The sequence below is a fragment of the Pogoniulus pusillus genome, chromosome 34 (assembly GCF_015220805.1).
Source record: "Pogoniulus pusillus isolate bPogPus1 chromosome 34, bPogPus1.pri, whole genome shotgun sequence".
In the NCBI taxonomy this organism is placed as follows: Eukaryota; Metazoa; Chordata; class Aves; order Piciformes; family Lybiidae; genus Pogoniulus; species Pogoniulus pusillus.
In genome coordinates, this window is record NC_087297.1 from 9,718,180 (window position 1) to 9,736,708 (window position 18,529).

General features: G+C 42.0%; 1 protein-coding gene across 2 annotated transcripts in view; it reads right to left on the reverse strand.

The window, feature by feature from the left end:
* Window positions 1-18,529, reverse strand: part of ALKAL1 (ALK and LTK ligand 1) — a 32,163-nt gene continuing 13,634 nt past the window's right edge. The window contains exons 3-6 of one of the 2 annotated variants that reach the window (XM_064170446.1): window positions 9,585-9,638; window positions 4,458-4,538; window positions 4,008-4,084; window positions 1-722 (exon numbers count right to left, since the gene is read on the reverse strand). In XM_064170446.1, the coding sequence (XP_064026516.1) occupies window positions 4,020-4,084; window positions 4,458-4,538; window positions 9,585-9,638 (200 nt within the window). In that variant the 3' untranslated portion in view covers window positions 1-722; window positions 4,008-4,019. Of the gene's footprint in view, window positions 723-4,007; window positions 4,085-4,457; window positions 4,539-9,584; window positions 9,639-18,529 lie in introns of those variants that run through there. The other variant, XR_010308281.1, reaches the window with a different exon arrangement.

Consider the following 18,529-nt stretch of genomic DNA (forward strand, 5'->3'; position numbering starts at 1 on the left):
TTATTTTTATGTTCTTTATTCCACCAAAACTGCATTGCAGTTTTCCAGTCTTTATATTTACATTATTTTCAACTCTTTCCATAAGTGCCAGTACAAATGTAACTGATGAAAATCCAGAAGAGTCATACAAATGTTCCTGAAAGCAAGGTGCATTTCTGAGCAATTCGAGTTTGGTTTGGTTTTTTTTTTTCCCTCCTGATGAGCAATAATATATATGTATATATTAACAAAGCTTCATAATATAAAATCTCTCCCATGGCAAGTCAAACTGCCCCACTTACAGCTAATTCAGATTTCAGTTACACAGACTTCTGCAGTTCAAGTTAGTGCAAATAATGAAAGTAAGAGCCTGAGCAGAACGATGTAAATACAATGGAACAAGAGGAACAGCAAAATGTCACCGACTCCCTGCAGACAGTTAGGACATTTAATCAGGATATCATTAGTACTCTTTATATACAAGGTCTTTAAATAATTGGCTTGTCTGAACTATAGGCAACAGATTTACAAATTAAAATAAAATAATGTTTCACACAACATATGGAATGTCCAACAAATATATGAAAATAAAATGCATCTAGTAACAAAAGGTCATCAATCAAAAAAAAAAAAGGGGGGCGGGGGGAAGGAAAGAAAAAAAAAAGGTAAAAGATGTCTTCTCTGTCTTGGAAGATCTCAAGGCACTTTCTTGGCAAATCGGAATTCTCTCCTTGGTAGAAAGTCTGCAAGACAAAAGGATGTGCCATTTCATAACTAGTTTCATGACCCAGGGGCAGGCAGCTTAGTATAACTCTGTCTATAAATCACAGTTTTTCTGTAGATTGCATAAATCTTAAGATGAACTCCAGAGTGCCCAAGGCTCTTGCCCTCCTGTGTACAATAAGGAGTTTTGCTGTGGCAAATGCTCAGGGTGGATGCTAAGAGGTGTAACACAGAACGGTCCATGCTGGTCAATCTTACAAGGAAGTTTCCCATTAACTATGTGTATTTCTAGATTAAGGAGTTCATTCAACACTTGAATTTTATTTGCAATGATCTCAGCTAGAAACAATCAACAAAAACAAACACACACACAAATTAACCAAATCAATCTAAACCAAACCAAATAAAACCAAAACCACCAGAAGCCCTAAGAGGGAGCAATGCTCTGAGGTGTGTGCCCTACACCCCGGCCCCGGAGCATCTCCACAGCTGCTCCCTGCAGTCCCTCTCCATGGGCCCTTCTCCATGGTCCTGAAACAGACCCTTCTCTTCCCCTTCGGGTCCCAGCTTCCACCTCTGATGGAAGATTGGATTGCCCTCCAGACAAAGCTTCCTTTCTAGCAGAAAAAGACCATGTCTCTTTTTGGGATCTGAGCACTTATAGCAGAGGGAGGAAAATATTTGTCTAACAGCATTGCAGCTTTTCTTTTAGTGATGAGAAAGCAGACTATTTAAGTACACATAGGAGAAACGTTTTAAAATAGACAATTCTTCACGTGGGAGAACCTCCAAATGCAACAGACAATTTCCAAGACTCTCTCAGATGTTATAGCAAGGGCGAATTCCCTTACAGCAAACAGGAACTATGACCCTGATCTCTCCAAGATACTATGAGGGTGGTGAGGAAAACAGGTCCTCTCTGCCAAAAGATGGAGAAGAAGCAAGCACAGAATCATGCTACAAAAGCAGTGTAGCATGTCAAGGGACAAATGTACACAACTCCTGTGTTGCTCTGTTTATTTGGAGGGAAGAGAGAGTGCCTCCTGCTACCCTTCATCCCTCTCAGAAAAAAACTTTTCCATTCCAAGATATTGGATAGGAGTAACCATGAAGACCTGAGCTGCTTGTATTTCTAGTGGAGAGTAGCCTGTATACTTGATGGAAGAGCAGGATGAGGAAGCAGAGAGGCATGTAGGAAACACTCAGCTCATAGCCCTAATTTTTCCTGTAATGCTTTCTCTATTTTTAACAAGGTGGAGAGGAAAATCAGCTTAGATACAACTTTAAGTGAACACAGTGCACACAAGCTGTTAACATTGCTTACCACCTAAACCTTCCCTTCCTCACATCTTATCTCCTTGACTGTATTTTTGGCAGGCACATTAGAATACCTGGATTTGCAAGGCATAGAAACTTTTGATATTTTTTAATTTTAAAGATGGAAATAGGATGAGGTAAATGCTTCTGTGCTGTGGATCTAGAGGCAGATCTTTGCCTCATCCTTTTAAGAGAAAAGCGGGGGGGGGGGGGGGGGGGGGGAAGCATTGAATCACCCAGAAATCTTTCTGGAATCCCTGAGCCATAAACCAAGAGGTGTAAAGAGATACAGATGAGAGGAAAAGAAGAGATTCAGTAGAAAATGAAAGCTGGAATCTGAAAGAGAATAAAAGCAAATAGGAAATCAGGCACCTAGAAAATAAAAAAAATAAGGCATTCAGGAAATTTTTTCTATCTTTAGCCATGAAAATGAAATCCTGGCAAAGTACTGATATCCCTAGTCAACCTCTGGTTTAATGCCCCTGATGCATTCAAAGCCATCTGCAAGACCTGAAAGGCAAGAGGCCCAACGTACTAAAAACAGAGGAGCAAGGAAGAAGGAGCAAGGAAGAAGGAGCAAGGAAGAAGGAGCAAGGAAGAAGGAGCAAGGAAGAAGGAGCAAGGAAGAAGGAGCAAGGAAGAAGGAGCAAGGAAGAAGGAGCAAGGAAGAAGGAGCAAGGAAGAAGGAGCAAGGAAGAAGGAGCAAGGAAGAAGGAGCAAGGAAGAAGGAGCAAGGAAGAAGGAGCAAGGAATTATGTCATTTCTTCTCATCACTGAAATATGGACGTGTTCTTCAAAGCTTTTTCTCACAGCCACCAAAATGAATCCCACCTCCACTTGCAAACCAAATCAGCTAACACTGACTCATATCCTTCTCTTCCTTTCTTATTCTTGATTAGTATGAATTGAAGTCTTGATGCAGGAAGAAGTGATATACACAACTCCCCCAAACTCCAAGCTTGCAGTATTTGTCAGGAGGAGGTGGTGAAAGGAAATCAGCTTTGAAGAAAACTTAAACAAATTAAATTCAGTTATTTTATGTATTTTAGTGGTCAGTAACAACCAAAGTAGTTTTGCAAACTGCTGCTGCAAGCAACCATCATATTGGTACTGAACTGCAGAAAAGAGCTCACTTGAAGCTGTTTCTACCCTCAGTGACAGTGGTACAAACACATTTAAGTGACCAGCACATTTAATATGCTCTTCATAAACAAGAACGGACCATCTCCTTCCACATCCTGTTACCTGAAGCATTTAGCTTTGTCACATCTCTGTGATCAGTTCGCTTCTGTCACCATGAACTGTTATTAACTTCAATGAAGTTCTCAGGAGACAATTTGGGAATAAAAAGTGGTCCCCAACATCAGTAAAGTCCAATCTTAGAAGATTGTATTGTCAGATCTCAGTCCAAGACATTCTGCTTCTTCCATGCACCACCAACAAAGCCCCATTTTGAAATGTCTGAATTGAATTTGTTGAAGTCTTCCTGCAATTTTCTTTCACCAACCACCTCATTGCTCTCTACAACCACCTGAAAGGAGGCTGTAGCAAGGTGATGGTTGTCTCTTCTACCAGACAACCAGTGTCAGAATAAAAGGCCACAGCCTCAAGCTATGCCAGGGCAGGTTTAAGACAGATGTTAGGAAAAAGTTCTTCATAGAAATAGTGATTGGCATTGGAATGGGCTGGAGTCGCCATCCCTGGAGGTGTTCCAGAAAAGCCTGGATGAGGCACTTAGTGCCATGGTTTAGTTAATTAGAAGGTGTTAGGTCATAGATTGGACTTGATCTCAAAGGTCTTTTCCAACCTGATTAACTCTGTGATTCAGTGAGTATTCAGTGAGATCTTATGGCAATGCCACAACTCTCTGCCAATGAACTCTTTTAACCACATCTCTGTATGCACACCTGATACCAAACTACAAGTGTGAAACAAATCACCAGGTCGTTCAACAAATAAGAAAATGAGTGGAAGAAAATGATACTTACATATCAAACAACCTAGGACTGCGTACACAAAGGGCTCATTGCTAGTCTCGTTAGCAACCTTGCACACCTCTTATAATCTGCAAAACAAAATTAGCCACAGCAATAATGAATCTCACTTGCTAGATTTCACCCTATTGCACAAGCAGAGCTGAAGGGGGCAAGAAGGTGAACATGGTTTTATATCTACCCTTTGCACAGACATGCCTGACTGGTTTTTCAGGCTAGCTTTCATTTCCTTTATGTTAGTCTCTCTGAAGGAATTCCATTATACACAGCTGACTGCAAGGGCATTAATAGAAAATCTTTGTGTATTAAAAACATTGAGTACACTTCGTAGCACAGTGCTAAAAAGCAACAGTTACAAAAGGATTAGCACATCAAACACTTGGTAGGAAAGGTGGCTTTTAAACAAGTCCCACTGAGGGCATTACAGGGCACTTTACTACTTACAGGCTGGCGTTGAGCAGTCCCTTGTGTTATGATACAGTCGATGGAAGTGCTTGCTACACTCTGATGAAAATGTGACTGGCCCTGTTTGAAAACAAGCAAGAGTTAATTACAAGCATTCAATCTCACTGCTCTGCAGCCTCAAAAAATGACAACAACACATAGAAATAAATTCTCATTTTGGGTAGCTAAAAATGTATTTAGTTTTTTACTACATCTTAGACAACTTTGATACAAAACAGTCATAACAATGCTACTTAAATATCAGGGGGAAAATAGTAATGCTACAAAACTTCTGTTCTGAATCACAGGGGAAAAAAAAGCAGACCTTGAGGAAAACGACTTTGAAATTCTAGCAATCCAAACTTAACAGGAGGATACCTTATATGGCAAAAAATAGAATTAACAACAGAATTTAGTTCACTCAACAGTCATTGGTAATCTAGTGTAGAAGGAGTAATGCAGATGGAATGCAGAAATTATTTCTAAAGATAAATAAAAGCAACATTTTAAGCAAAAATCAGTTTCTAGGCTTTGGAAAGATGAAGTCAAGTTATTCTGCCCCTGTACTCAGCACTGGTCAGGCCACACCTTGAGTGCTGTGTCCAGTTCAGGGCTCCTCAATTCAAGAGAGATGTTGAGGTGCTGGAAGGTGTCCAGAGAAGGGCAATGAAGCTGGTGAAGGGCCTGGAGCACAGCCCTGTGAGGAGAGGCTGAAGGAGCTGGGGGTGTGCAGTCTGCAGAAGAGGAGGCTCAGGGCAGAGCTCATTGCTGTCTGCAGCTCCCTGAAGTGAGTTTGTAGCCAGGTGGGGTTGGTCTCTTCTTCCAGGCAAGCAGCAACAGAACAAGGGGACAGAGTCTCAAGTTGTGGCAGGGGAGGTCTAGGCTGAATGTTAGGAGGAAGTTGTTGTCAGAGAGAGTGATTGGCATTGGAATGGGCTGCCCAGGGAGGTGGTACAGTTGCCATCCCTGCAGATGTTCAAGCAAAGCCTGGATGAGGCACGTAGTGCCACGGTCTGGTTGACTGGATAGGGCTGGGTGCTAGGTTGGACTGGATGATCTTGGAGGTCTCTTCCAACCTGGTTGATTCTATGATTCTAAGCAGTTTCATGTACTAATGCTTCTCATTTGCACATAGGTGGTTTACAAAGTTCTTAACATACTATGTGGGTGTCGGGGATAAAGAATGACAGCTGAATAACATCTAGGAAGCTGATCTCCTGTTAAAACAGTCCTAGCAAGGAAGAGTGAAACATGCAGTGGGCAGTATGTGTTTCAACATTTGAGTGAGGAATATCCAAGGGTGTGGTGTTCTGATTCTGGTGTCTGCTCTTCCAACCTGTGGTCCCTTCCCTGGGCATACAGTGTCATTGTCCCATGTTAATATTTTATAGAAAAAGGTAGCTCTGGTCTCCAAAGCATGGCTCAAATGGTAAAAGTTGTCATTGAGCCCTTCCATAGTTACTGATGGCCTCAGGAAAGTATCACTGATGACATCCAAGTTGAAAAGGAGAGTTAAAAACATCATATTTGCATCACGTAACCTGCTCAGCAATACTACCACTGGCATCTGAGGATGAGTTTCCTGACTTGGACAGAAAACACTGACATAAACTAATGCCTACAGAAAAACACTTAATTTTGTCTGCACCTTCTAAATTCAGCAGAAATAGAAACGCTCAAAAATTAGCCTGATTCATGCAATGCTACAAAAGGATCCACCTGAAATACACTGTTGGCTAACTTCCCTGTCAGAGGAAGAGACCAAGTGTGTCAAGGCAAAAAAAGGTATTCCTTCCACAATTCAAAAGATGCTTTATCAGCCTGGCAGAACAAAAGTCAATTCTCTTTATATAGTAGAGTCCAATTGACAGAAGCTTAAGAGAAGATTCTTATCTGACAGAGATCACACTTGAACATTAGATATATCTTACAGTGCTGCATGGCTATAATAACATTTTTTTCAGCCACAAATCAGCTTCTCAACAAACTGACAGAGATTTGTAACTTTGAAGGGGAAATTGTTGCCATTTTTTATCTGAGTAATTAGGCTCAAGAGAAAGTTTGTCATTCAAACTAATCCAGGATATATGGAGACAACAACAGCTTTTGTCACTAAATAAATTTCATGTCCCTCCAGATAATATATAGTTTTCTAGCTTTCTTCCCTGCCATCAAAAATAGGCTGTTAATTTTATTTGTGCCTGAACAGAGCACTCTGTGTCAGCTGGCTTTTCAAGCTGAATTGATAGATAGCTTCATGACTCACAAGATTATTTATGATTTTTCCTATAGTCAAGGACTGTTACATATGGTTCTTCTTTAGTTTTGAAATGTGTCTACTATTCTTGGCATAGCAGAAGTCTACAATCATTTTTTTTTTTTTAACCCTGAAACACTAAAGATAATGGACTGCAAAGATAATGTTGATTTCCCCTTCCCTCTTCTTTTTGACAGCTTTTTAGTTTGGGATATTCTAATTCTCAGGCTGTAACATAATGGTTTCCTTAACTGGAGTTGATAGAAAAAGGATTACAACTTGGACAGAATAAAAAAAACCCAAACCAAAAGCCAAAATTAGGCTGTACTTTAAGAACACATCTACAACTACAGAATCTACTGAAGCTGTGACAAAAACATTAGGCAGAAAAATCCATCAATAAGATCTTCAGACAATAATGGAAAAAAAAAAGAGGGGGGGGGGCAAAAGGGGAAAAAAAGGTGGGGGGAAATTCTGAGCCAGTAAAGGAATAAACTTTAGTAGTTTTGGAATGAAGCTGCTGCTTTCCTCATTCATTCCAGCTAAATTTAGTCAAACAATTTCAACAATTTTGATGGCAACTGCTCATACAGAAAAGGAATAGTAATTTAATGAATGACTCCAGAAAGAGAGCTTCAAGTATTTTTTGCCCTTTTTCATTATATGATTTAAGATTCTCAAAATACCTTCTGTAAATCTCATGGTTGTTTTCCACTGTTGTTTGTGAACTATGAAACTTGGTCGACGTTCATTATTTAGCTTCCCCAGATTCTTATGTTGAGCTTTTTATGGTAGCTGAACAGCTTCCAAAGTTAAAAATGAAAGGGAAATGGATTAAGTATTAATACAAGCAAATCTTTCTTGTCTGTCCTTCCCAGGAGAGGAATTTTCAGTCTTCCTGTGCCACACAGGAATGTTTGTGTTCTTTTCATTCCTGTCCCTCACGGACTGAAAATGGGAAGGTTCCTCCTAACTCTTTACTGCAAGAGTGAAAGGCCAGATGAGTGTGGCACCTTCCCTGTAGATGCTCTTAGGCTGCAGTGGGAGAAAGACCTTTAGAGCACTGGAGAAAGACCTTTAAAGCATTGCTTATCCTAAAGGTTTAAGGACACCTCCTCCAGGAAAAAATAGAGACAAGAAATTCATTCCTTTCTTGCCAAAGACTGTCTGAAATTTCCAGCAAAGAACAAATGCATATTTCCAGTTCTCTTTTTCATGCTCCAACTGCCAACTCTTTCTCAACTGTTTCACTAGCCCCAACAACATTTAAAATCACCTACAGATTTGCAGTGTCATACTCTGAAACCCTCACTTTTCTGAATTATGGAACATTTTGCACTGGAGAGTAAAGAAGCATTGCAAGCCTCGTGCTGTTGGCAGCTCTTTTTGCTTATATTCAGAGGGTACAATAATTTTCCAGTTGTTACAAAAGAGTCCCAAAGGTAAGTGCATTATACAACACCATCTCAGTTTTCAAGTGCAAGTACTTGACTGTAAACCTCCATATTTGAAACAGCAAATTAGTTTTTTGACTGATTTACACTGTTTAACCTTTCCTTGCTCTATTTGCTTGCCTGACTAAAATAAGGCAAGTATCATGAGACAGAAGACAAGATGTGCTATGTCTTATATAGTAAAACTCATGACACAGATATGTTCCTGGAAGATATATGTAGTCCAGTTAAAAGCTTTAAAATCAGTGAACTTGGAAATAAATACTGCAGGAGAGACAAAAATTAAGGGGGGAAAAATGTCCAGAATTAAAAATATGCTCAGTTTTCACATTGAAATACTATTTGCCAGACACAGCAGATAGGTCCTCACACATACAGCACATTTTTATCAGAAAACTGTTCGCATGCAGGTATACAGCATAGTACCTGCAGCATACAGGTGTGTACAGTCAGTGCCCACAACTAATAAACTCATCTGTATTTCCAAATCAAAAAGCAGCAAATAAAGGATGATAAAACATGAAAGGGACTCTGTGTCCCATTAGTCACAGGATCGCAGGATGTCAGGGCTTTGGAAGGGACTCAAAGAGATCAAGTTCAAACCCCATACTTGAGCAGGACCATACAATCTAGCTCAGGTCACACAGGAAAACATCCAGACAGCTTTGAAAGTCTCCATGGAAAGAGACTTCACAATCGCTCCCTGGAGTCTGTTCCAGTGCTCTGGGACCCTTACAGTAAGGAAGTTCCCTCTTGCGTTGAGGTGGAACTTCCTGTGATGCAGCTTCCATCCATTGCTCCTTGTCCTATGCCAGGGAGCAGTAAGCAGAGCCTGTCCCCCCACTCCTGACCCCCAGTCCTCAGATAGTTATAAACATTGATTAGATCCCCTCTCAGTCTACTCTTTGCTAAACAGTCCCAGGTCCCTCAACCTCTCCTCATCAGGCAATGCTCCAGGCCCCTCATCATCCCCTTGGACCCTCTCCAGCAGATCCCTCTTCCTCTTTAACTGGGGAGCCCAAAACTGAACACAGTACTCAAGATGAGGTCTCACCAGGGCTTAGCAGAAGGGAAGGAGAACCTCCCTTGATCTGCTGGACACACTCTTCTTAATACACCCCAGGATCCATTTGGCCCTCTCGTCCGCAAGGGCACATTGCTGTGCCACAGATAACTTGTTATCCATCAGTCAAAGACAGACTCAAATCTAAATGCAGTTAGAGTGTTCTAAACTTCGACTTTTTTAACTTCCATTTCCAAACTTCTAAATTTTTTAGACTTCCAGCCCTAAACAAAGCAAATTTGATTTCACAGATGTTCAACTGGGTGCAGAACCTCAAAACAGCTAAGGTGTGACCCTTGCGGTTACTTAGAACACAGGCATGGATGTAAATGAAGAACAAGCACTTGCCTTACCTGTAAAATGTTTTATGAATTTGTCTTTTAGACTGGAATCTCTTGGGAAAATTTCTGAGGAGAAAAGAGAAATACAAGGTGTGTAATACAGCAATGACAATAAAAGCTCTGAGAGCAAGATACACCATGATACCTGCTGTAAAGAGAGCAAATACCTTCCTAAATTTGCTGTGAAATAAATGTTCAGAGATTTGTATGTGGAAACAGCATTGTGAAATCTTTCAAGTCATATATTAGTACCAGCAGATTTTCTGACAGCCTTTTCAACACACCTCAGGCCTGAGCTGATCTACAACCTTGCAAATATTTATGCAAGTAATATAAATAAATTACCATATTAGAACAACTCTTTGAGTCCCTGAACAAATCATCTGCGATTCTTAAATACAAACTGAATACTGTGTCTGAGGTTTCAAAGTAACAAGTACCTGAAAAATCTCCTCCACATCATCATCTAAGATAGACATGAGCCATGCATATCTCCACTGCACTGTGAGTACAGAATCATACAATCAGTCAGGGTTGGAAGGCAGCACAAGGTTCATCCAGTTCCAACCCCCCTGCCATGCCCAGGGACACCCTACCCTAGATCAGGTTGCCCACAGCCTCATTCAGCCTGGCCTGAAACACCTCCAGCCATGGGGCCTCAACCACCTCCCTGGGCAACCCGTGCCAGCCTCTCACCACTCATGCTCAACAACTTCCTCCTCACATCCAGTCTCAACCTCCCCACCTCCAGCTTTGCTCCATTTCCCCCCAGTCCTGTCACTCCCTGAGAGCATAAAAAGTCCCTCCCCAGATTTTTTGTAGGACCCCTTCAGATAGTTGAAGGCCACAAGAAGGTCACCTTGGAGCCTCCTCTTCTCCCACCTGCACAGCCTCAACTCTTTCAGTCTGTCCTCACAGCAGAGCTGCTGTAGCCCTCTGAGCATCCTCCTGGCCCTGCTCTGGACACACTCCAGCACATCCACATCCCTCTTGTGACAGGGGCTCCAGAACTGGATGCAGTACTCCAGGTAGGGTCTCATCAGAGCAGAGTAGAAGGGGATAATCACCTTCCTTGCCCTGCTGGACACACTTCTCCTGACACAGCCCACTATCTGGTTGGCTTTCTGGGCTGCAAAGTGCACACTGCTGGCCCATCTTGAGCTTCTCATCCACCAGCATCCCCAAGACCCTCTCCTCAGGAACCCTTCTGCTATGAAAACTGCTGTGTGTTTTAAAATACTCTCTTGCCATAGATGTTCATTTTTTTTTTCTCCAGAAAAGTACAATAAAAACATAAGTCTAAGAACAGCCAAAGGAATCAGGCAGAAGAGAAAGAGAACCCTGATGACTTATTTATTTTGCAGTGGGCTGCTGCCTCTGGCTCACAGCAGAAACTTTGGGTGCAAGTAACTGTATATTTCCCCTCAACCACATAAATTTTCCATTCTACAGCTGTATTAAAGATCCTTGGATAACTACAATAAAGTTATTATTTCAGACAGTGACTGCATGTAACAGTTCAATATGATGTTAAATTGGAAAGAAATGCTCCTTTTTTTAAGCACATATCTAAGGAACATTAATAACTTCCAGAATTAGGACCTGTGCTTAAATGTATTTATTCACTAAAAGTATTTTCTTAACACTAATATAGTTTCAAATCTTTGTATTCTCCTATGCTGGTTTGGTGAGGTTTTGGTTTGGGTTTGGTTGTTTGGGTGGTTTTTTTCTTGGAGCAGTTGTTCTTTCTTCTCTTTTCTTTTCAGTTCCACATCTGAATTAACATTTAGCTCAGAAGAGAGCAAGTTTCCTTTCATACTTTTGGAAGACATTGATTATTTGCCAAAGCAAATTCTCAACACCAGCTTTAGGCAGTTTCCCAGAGGTCACGTCAGTGTATTTTTCAGCTGGGCTTTTAAACTAAAATGCCCAAGCCTTACTACAACTCAGCAAGGTTAGGTGACCTGATTTACTTCAGAGTCCTCAAAAATCTCAGCTGTAATTAATTTGTTTCCTTATTGCTAATGAAATGCCATCCCTTCTCCTTGAAGCTCGGGGGTTTAAAGACGTGATTGAAAATTGCACACAATGAAGCCTATGAAAAGACAAAACAGCGAAACACTGTGCGTGAGTTTTGAATGAGATGCCTCGAGTGGCCCATTGCTGATAGATACTCAAAGCCTGGTGAAGGCTGGGCTAGGAAAAGCCATCCTCATTCTGACAATGAAAGCTTAGACACAGGTCCTTTCAAAGTCTATAGAATTTTCCATGGGAACAGTACCTGTCTTTTGCCCCATAATAAGGATGTTCAGGAAAAGTCTGGTTTACAATATAAAACTCTACCCCCGAATACACAGAAGGAAAAACAGGATAACAGATTTGATGCCCAGGCAGGAGATAGGCATGGCGAGCACCAAACTGCAGCTGCAGGGCTGTGTCAGCAAGTCTGAGAAGGAATACTGCCAAGCCTGCTTCATACAAGTAACCTACATCAGCCCAAGGTTCACACCAGTTCTACTATAGCTGTCCCAGCATGGAAAACTAGGTCAGTGGTGTGTTGGAAATGGCTGAATGATGCTGTGTGCTGCTCCTCCCCTGCTGTGCCTGCTGTCCCTCCAGGCAGCAAACAGCTTTTCAACATGTGCCCACCTTCCAGCTTCCCTCAAGTGCTCATTTGCTTGGTAAAGCACAAGCAGTGAGCCCCCAGCCCTCCACAAAGGCAACCTAAGCTCATCTGCAGCATACTGACGGGCAGCACAGGTTGCTGGAACACTTCTGGCCGCTGGCTCTAACGACAGGAGGACCTCCCCCAAACAATGCCCAACACAAGCACAGTAATTTTCTCCCATCTACCAGACAAGCCCTCTGACCTGCACACAACTGTAAGGCTGAGGTCTCAAAGGATTTAGGATTTCTATCAAAGTAATGAAGATCTTTTTGGACAGAGTATGCATCACTGACTCCCAACCAAACCACACCGCAACCGAAGCAGGATCTCAAGTCTGCATGGGATGCTTTTAAAAACCAGCAAAAAAGCCATCAAGGCAAAACCTCTGCAACAGCTTTTCCTGGCATCTAACAAGCTCCTAGTTACTCCAGTCATATTTGGTGTGGTACCTATCACAACAGGTAGTTTAATATCTCTTCTCACAATAAACACTCACAATGCAAATGAAATTCCTTTGAAGTATTAACTTCACAAAGGCAAAGCAGAAAACATCAATACACTGAGATAGATTTACAAAGTACTATTAAAACCAGAACACTTGTATGTCACACTGGGAAAACACACACACACACCCCACACCAAAACCACTAAAGAAATAAGACAATTAGACAGAATGTTTTAAGTGGGAACCTCAGATGAACAGGAAATATTAAGTAGAGTGGGTTTGTCCAATCCATTCCTCCCTCAAGACCATGTTACAGAAACCAGAAATATATACATAGCATATATCCCATGGGATGTAGTAACTGACTGCTTTTAATCAGCTGGGAGAATATTTGGACTGTGGCATTATGCCCAGGCTTACAAAACCTGCCACTGCTCACTAGAGTACATCTGAGTTAAAAGGCACTTGTGCTATTGACCTTGGGTTCATTCTGGGTATAATCTCAGGTTATAATCTTAAAACATCTTATTTCAAAGATTTCTTATTTACATTAAGACCTCTCTCTGTGTCCTTAGAGAATTATCTGAGGCAAATTGCTGCCCATCCCACACCTCTTCCACAGACAACAATGGCCATGGACAGCTATTAAATGCTGCCAGGACAGATTTGCTACTGGCTCTTCTGTCTGACATACTAAGAATATCTAAGGGCAATAAAATTTTGGAGGGTTTTTCAGTTCAGTTCCTGAGACTGAGTGGTTAAATTTAGACTGGAAAGTCAGTACTGAGCCATCCACAGTTTATTTTCTCAATTTGTGCCACTTCACAGAGGGTCTTATGGCTTTAAGCAGAAGGTGACTGGATCTGCCTGAGTTTTAGCCCATGCTGGATTAAAAGAGACCATGAAGAGAGCTAGCAAGGTCTGAGCTTAGAAGATGTGAGCAACAAGCTTACTAAAATGTTGACTCCCACACAATTTGTTTAAATTTACAAGCATGGCATTTAGAAAACAAATCACTTGTCCTTACACAGCCCTCAGCTGCAGATGGCACTGAGCAGAGCTGAGTCCATTAAAGTATACTGATTTCTTCAGCACCTTGACCAACTTCAACGTCCTCATTTCCTACTTTCAGTGTTACTTTTTGCCTGTGACCAAATTGCACAAACCAATTAGTCTTGGGCTCAAGGCTGGACAAAGCTCCACCTGAGGATTTCCAGCCATTTGGGCTTTCTCTTTTCTTTATGCTGCTGGTCCATTGCTATCAGAATGAGGTTATTTTTCCTTCTCCAAACAATATCCATATTAATATAGATTGAAATATTCCTCTGGATCCTCATGTGGTGTCTGATGCAACACAGTCAGGGTGTGCAGTTCTCTGCTGAAAACCTGTGACATTTGTATTCCTTACCCAAAGACCACCAATTGATTCTGGGATCTGTCCAAGAGTGCTCAAAATCCTCAGGGCAAATTTGTGGTTGTGCTACAACTCAGTTCACAGGCTGCTACACTTAATGCAGTTTCCCACAAGGAGGCAAGAAAAAAAACATTGCTTTGTGCAACAGAGAACAACTCCCCCCATCATTTAACCATAAATCATTAAACATTTTCTATTATTTGTGTTGGAAATAACTGCCATATGAGAAAACATCTACTTAAATGATGTAATTCAACTCTCTAGACCTCCTCAGCTGTGCTTTCTACCACATACACTGTATTTCTTCTTTTGTTTTAATCTCTTTCTTTCACTTTTCTACAGTTAAAAGTTTTATAATAGAATCCTGGAATGTCTTAGGTTAGAAGGGACCTTAGAGATCATCTACTCAAACCTCCCCACCATGGGCAGGGATATCTCTCCACTAGACTCAGCTGCTCAAGGCCTCATCCAACCTGGTCTTGAACATGCCCCAGGGAGGAGGCTTCTGCAGCATTCCTGAGCAACCTGTTCCAGAGTCTCACCATCCTTGTAGTGAAGAGCTTCTTCCTAAGATCCAGTCTAATCCAACTCTCCCTCAGCTTCAACTCATTCCCCCATATCCTATTGCTAGATGCCCTTACGAGAAGTCCGCCTGGAGCATCTCTGTAGGAGACCTTCAGGTATAGAAAGGCAGCTTTAAGGTCCCCCTGGAGTCTTCTCTAGGCTGAACAACCCCAGATGCCTCAACCTATCCTCATAGCAGAGGTGCCTCAGCCCTCGATTCTTCTTCTGGATTCCCTCCAAGAGCCCCATGTCCTCCTTATGATGGAGACACCATAACTGAAAGCAATATTTGTGAAGAGCAGAATAAAGGGGAAGAGTCACCTCTCCTGACCTGCTGGCCACACTCCTCTTGCTGTCCGATTGTCTCAGTAGTTTGTTTGCTGATACACTGCATGCTTCCCCCAGCAGAGCTGCAATTCATCCCTTCAGACAAGGGAGGCATCTATTTCTGTGTGCAGTATTCCACGACATCACTGCTTCTTTAAGCAACAGACACAGTTCCCACTTACTGAACGCTTTTCTTTCGAGACCCTGAGGTGTGTGTACTAAGTTCCCCCAGGCATAGGTGGAAAATGAGTCAGTGCTCCAGACAGATGCATTCCTCTCTGCATCTAATGCTGCTGTTTGAAATTCAAAACTTAACAGGTTCTTCCAAGTGCTGCATAACGAAGATTACAATACAATAGCAAAACTTGTGGCATTTTCTGTCACTGTCTGCCTCAGCAGGTGGAAAACTAACTGATGGCTTAGTATTTTCTGGGAAAAAAATTATATCAATGCTCAGACCATCACTGCTTGGGCTCAACAGAAATGAGAGTGTCTGCTCAAGAGAAAACCCTGAGTTAATCTACAATTGCATACCACTGCCATCTACTGAATGCAGAATATGCTGAATGTACTCATGTCTTTCTACTCTGAGAGTTTATAAGGCTTCCCATTTACTCCATCTAACAGGAGCCCTTTCGGTTCTCACAATGCAAAGTGTACTCCAGAGCTTAAGGGTTACAAACAGAGTGCAATTAAGAATTCATAATGAATTACTTGGTCAATTTATCTTCTAATTCTCCAAGAGCAGACATAAACAGTATTCTAATCTCTTTGGATTTATTGGCTATCCATAAAAGCTCTGTTTGCTATTGCAGTTTTATTTATAGAGAATATTTGGAGGGCACTTTGTGATATAGGATTGCAGCTCATCAGTCAAGTGCTAAAATGCTGGTTCTGCTCCCACGTCAAATAAACACTTCCATGCTTATTTACTTGCCCAGACTTGAAACAGTGCTTCTAAGCTTCTACTTAAACTAGGGAGCTAAAGTTTGCTTTCCCTGATATTCATTCTAGTAATACTGTCCTCGTGTCAGCGTGGTGAGTAATACTCCTTTTTGAATGCTAAGAGTTGAAGTAGTCTCAGATTCTCCCAACTTTACATCTAAATGCACTCTCTGGTGTTATATAATTAAAAGTGTTTATTCTGCAATTTTCATCAAGAGCCTGAGCAATAAAATGGGCTGAGACATTACTCAGTTTAGAAGTACAAGAGTACTACCTACAGGGGAAAGCCAAACAGAGTTTGTTTTCATCATGACTGATAAGCTTCAATGTGTCAGTCATCACTGGCAAGAGCCCTAAAAACTCAGTACAATTCTTAAATGTGCTAAAGATAGGCATAAAAGGAAGCAGCAGCTTCTAAAATATCAGCTTGGCATATAGTCACGATTTCTACATGTTTCCTCTCTTCCTTCTGCCAATCCATCCCATGCCATGGTTCATTCTTACCCCACAGTCCCTACTCACCCATGCCATCTCTCTCTGTAAGCCTTAACTTCATCAGCTGCTTCCTTAACCCCAGGGAGGTCAATATTTACAGGACATAGTCCTTGTACTGGATCTCAGAGGACATAGTGAAAGCAATGTGGCCAAACCAAAGCTCCTTGCTATCACAGCTATTAACACAGCACTATTGCCAGTGCAGTCCCTCCCAAGCACAACCTGTGGGAGACTTCCCTTCTCTCATGCAAGTGAAGTGCCACAAAGTCCTTTGAGACAAACTTGAATTTCTAGGATTTACAATAGAAATCAATCCTTCAGCCAAAACTTTCTCCAAATCCAAACACATACTAAGCTCACCTGAGTTTGCTCTTTTTCAGTTTATTATAAGTCTACTGGGTCAGGATACAGAATTTCTTTCCTTTGTAAGCCAATGTTCTTGCCTGAACTTACAAAGATGTCTTTGAGACAACAGAACTGCTCATGTTGTCTCAATTTCCCACTCTCTGTAGCAAAGTGAAAGCACCTGTGACAGTACAAAGGTGCTTCTCCAGAGGAGAACAGCAGGAGAAACAGGCATGGAAGCATTTGGTATTCAGCTTGCGTTACATGGAGCACTACACAGAGTACAAGGCACAGGAGAAGGATACCTACTTAGCATTCCTACCTTCATCCACACCCAGGTCAATTCTTCAGAAGCTATGAAGGAAAACTACTTTTGACTAACGTCCCTTAGCAGCAGGAAAAGGTTGACTTGCAGTCACGGGAGGATGATAAAGACCTTTCACATCCATGGGATGGAGTCAGCCAGCTGCTGCCACTGCTCTTCCCTGCCCATGCCCTACTCTTTGCCCAGCCATTGCACTTTGCCTTCTCCCCTTCCTCACGCTCCTCTTGGCCTCCTCTCCTTGGCTATGCTCCGCAGTGCTGTGAGTGGGAGCAGAGTGACAGGAATAGTTAGCAGCGCTCGTTGCTATGAAGACAGCTAGCAGCTAGCAGCACGAACAGTCATTCCAGCGAGGCCTTCCTACCTCAGCAGCACAGTGACTATTTACAGCCTGGAAGGGGTTGCCAGCCTCCAGTTCAACACCCTCTTAAGGGCAACAGATTATCCCTCGTGTTGGCTCCTGGGAGCCTGGGCACTGAACTGTGGGAAGGACATAACCTGAGGCTGGAGGGAGCTAACTCAGGCTGTAGAAGCAGCATTTAATCACGTGTGGAGTGGCAGGACAAGCAGGCAGAGGATGGGGAGGACAGTTTTGCCTGCTGTGAACTACTCAGGCTTTTCAACACTGGTAATGTTATGTTCCTTCTCTCTCTCTCAGACTTTGACTTTTCTTTCCTTAACTCATCATTTGCTAAGGGTAAGTAATTGCTTGCTAAGCGTTCAGCCACTCTGCTTTTGTTTTTGCAAAAACTGAAACCTCACCTTGTGCTAGCCAAAGCAACAACGTAGAAATGGCACTGTCATCCTGAGCCTGGAGAGCCTGAACCCTGCCTGGCCAGCAGCAGAGGTGCCTGCAAACCTCTAATGTCCTCTGTGGTGTGGATTCAGAAACCAGTACCTGAAAAGTGCCCTATCTAAATCAGAGTATTTCCCACAGCACCTTCCAAGTACGTCCAGAAATAAGATACTAAGTAATTTGTCTACTCTCCATTCATTCAGAATGTCATCAGTTACCTGCTGTACCAAGAGTCATCCATCGTCCAGCCACAATCTGTACCAATGCATGTCAGCCTGCAAACCATCTGCAGATCTTTCCACTTTTCTTTCTGTCACCTATCTACCAATATTGAACCCTGACAACTATGTGAAGGCTCTGAATCAGGTCATGGAAATTCCACGTGTGAAGCCTTCTCCCAAAATCTTTCCCTTCTTCCTGAGCATAAGATTGTCAGTCAGCTCCAGAGAACTTAATTCTGCTTACAGCCAAACAATTCTTTCAAGTTTTCAGCTCCCACTGTCTTTCTTCTGATAGTTTCCAGAACCCTGCAAAGCCTTCATGTCTACACATGGGGCTTTTATTGCACAGAGAAGTTTTAAATGCTAAAGGAAGCATGCAACAGTGCCTACATAAAAGAAAATAATGTTTTGTTTC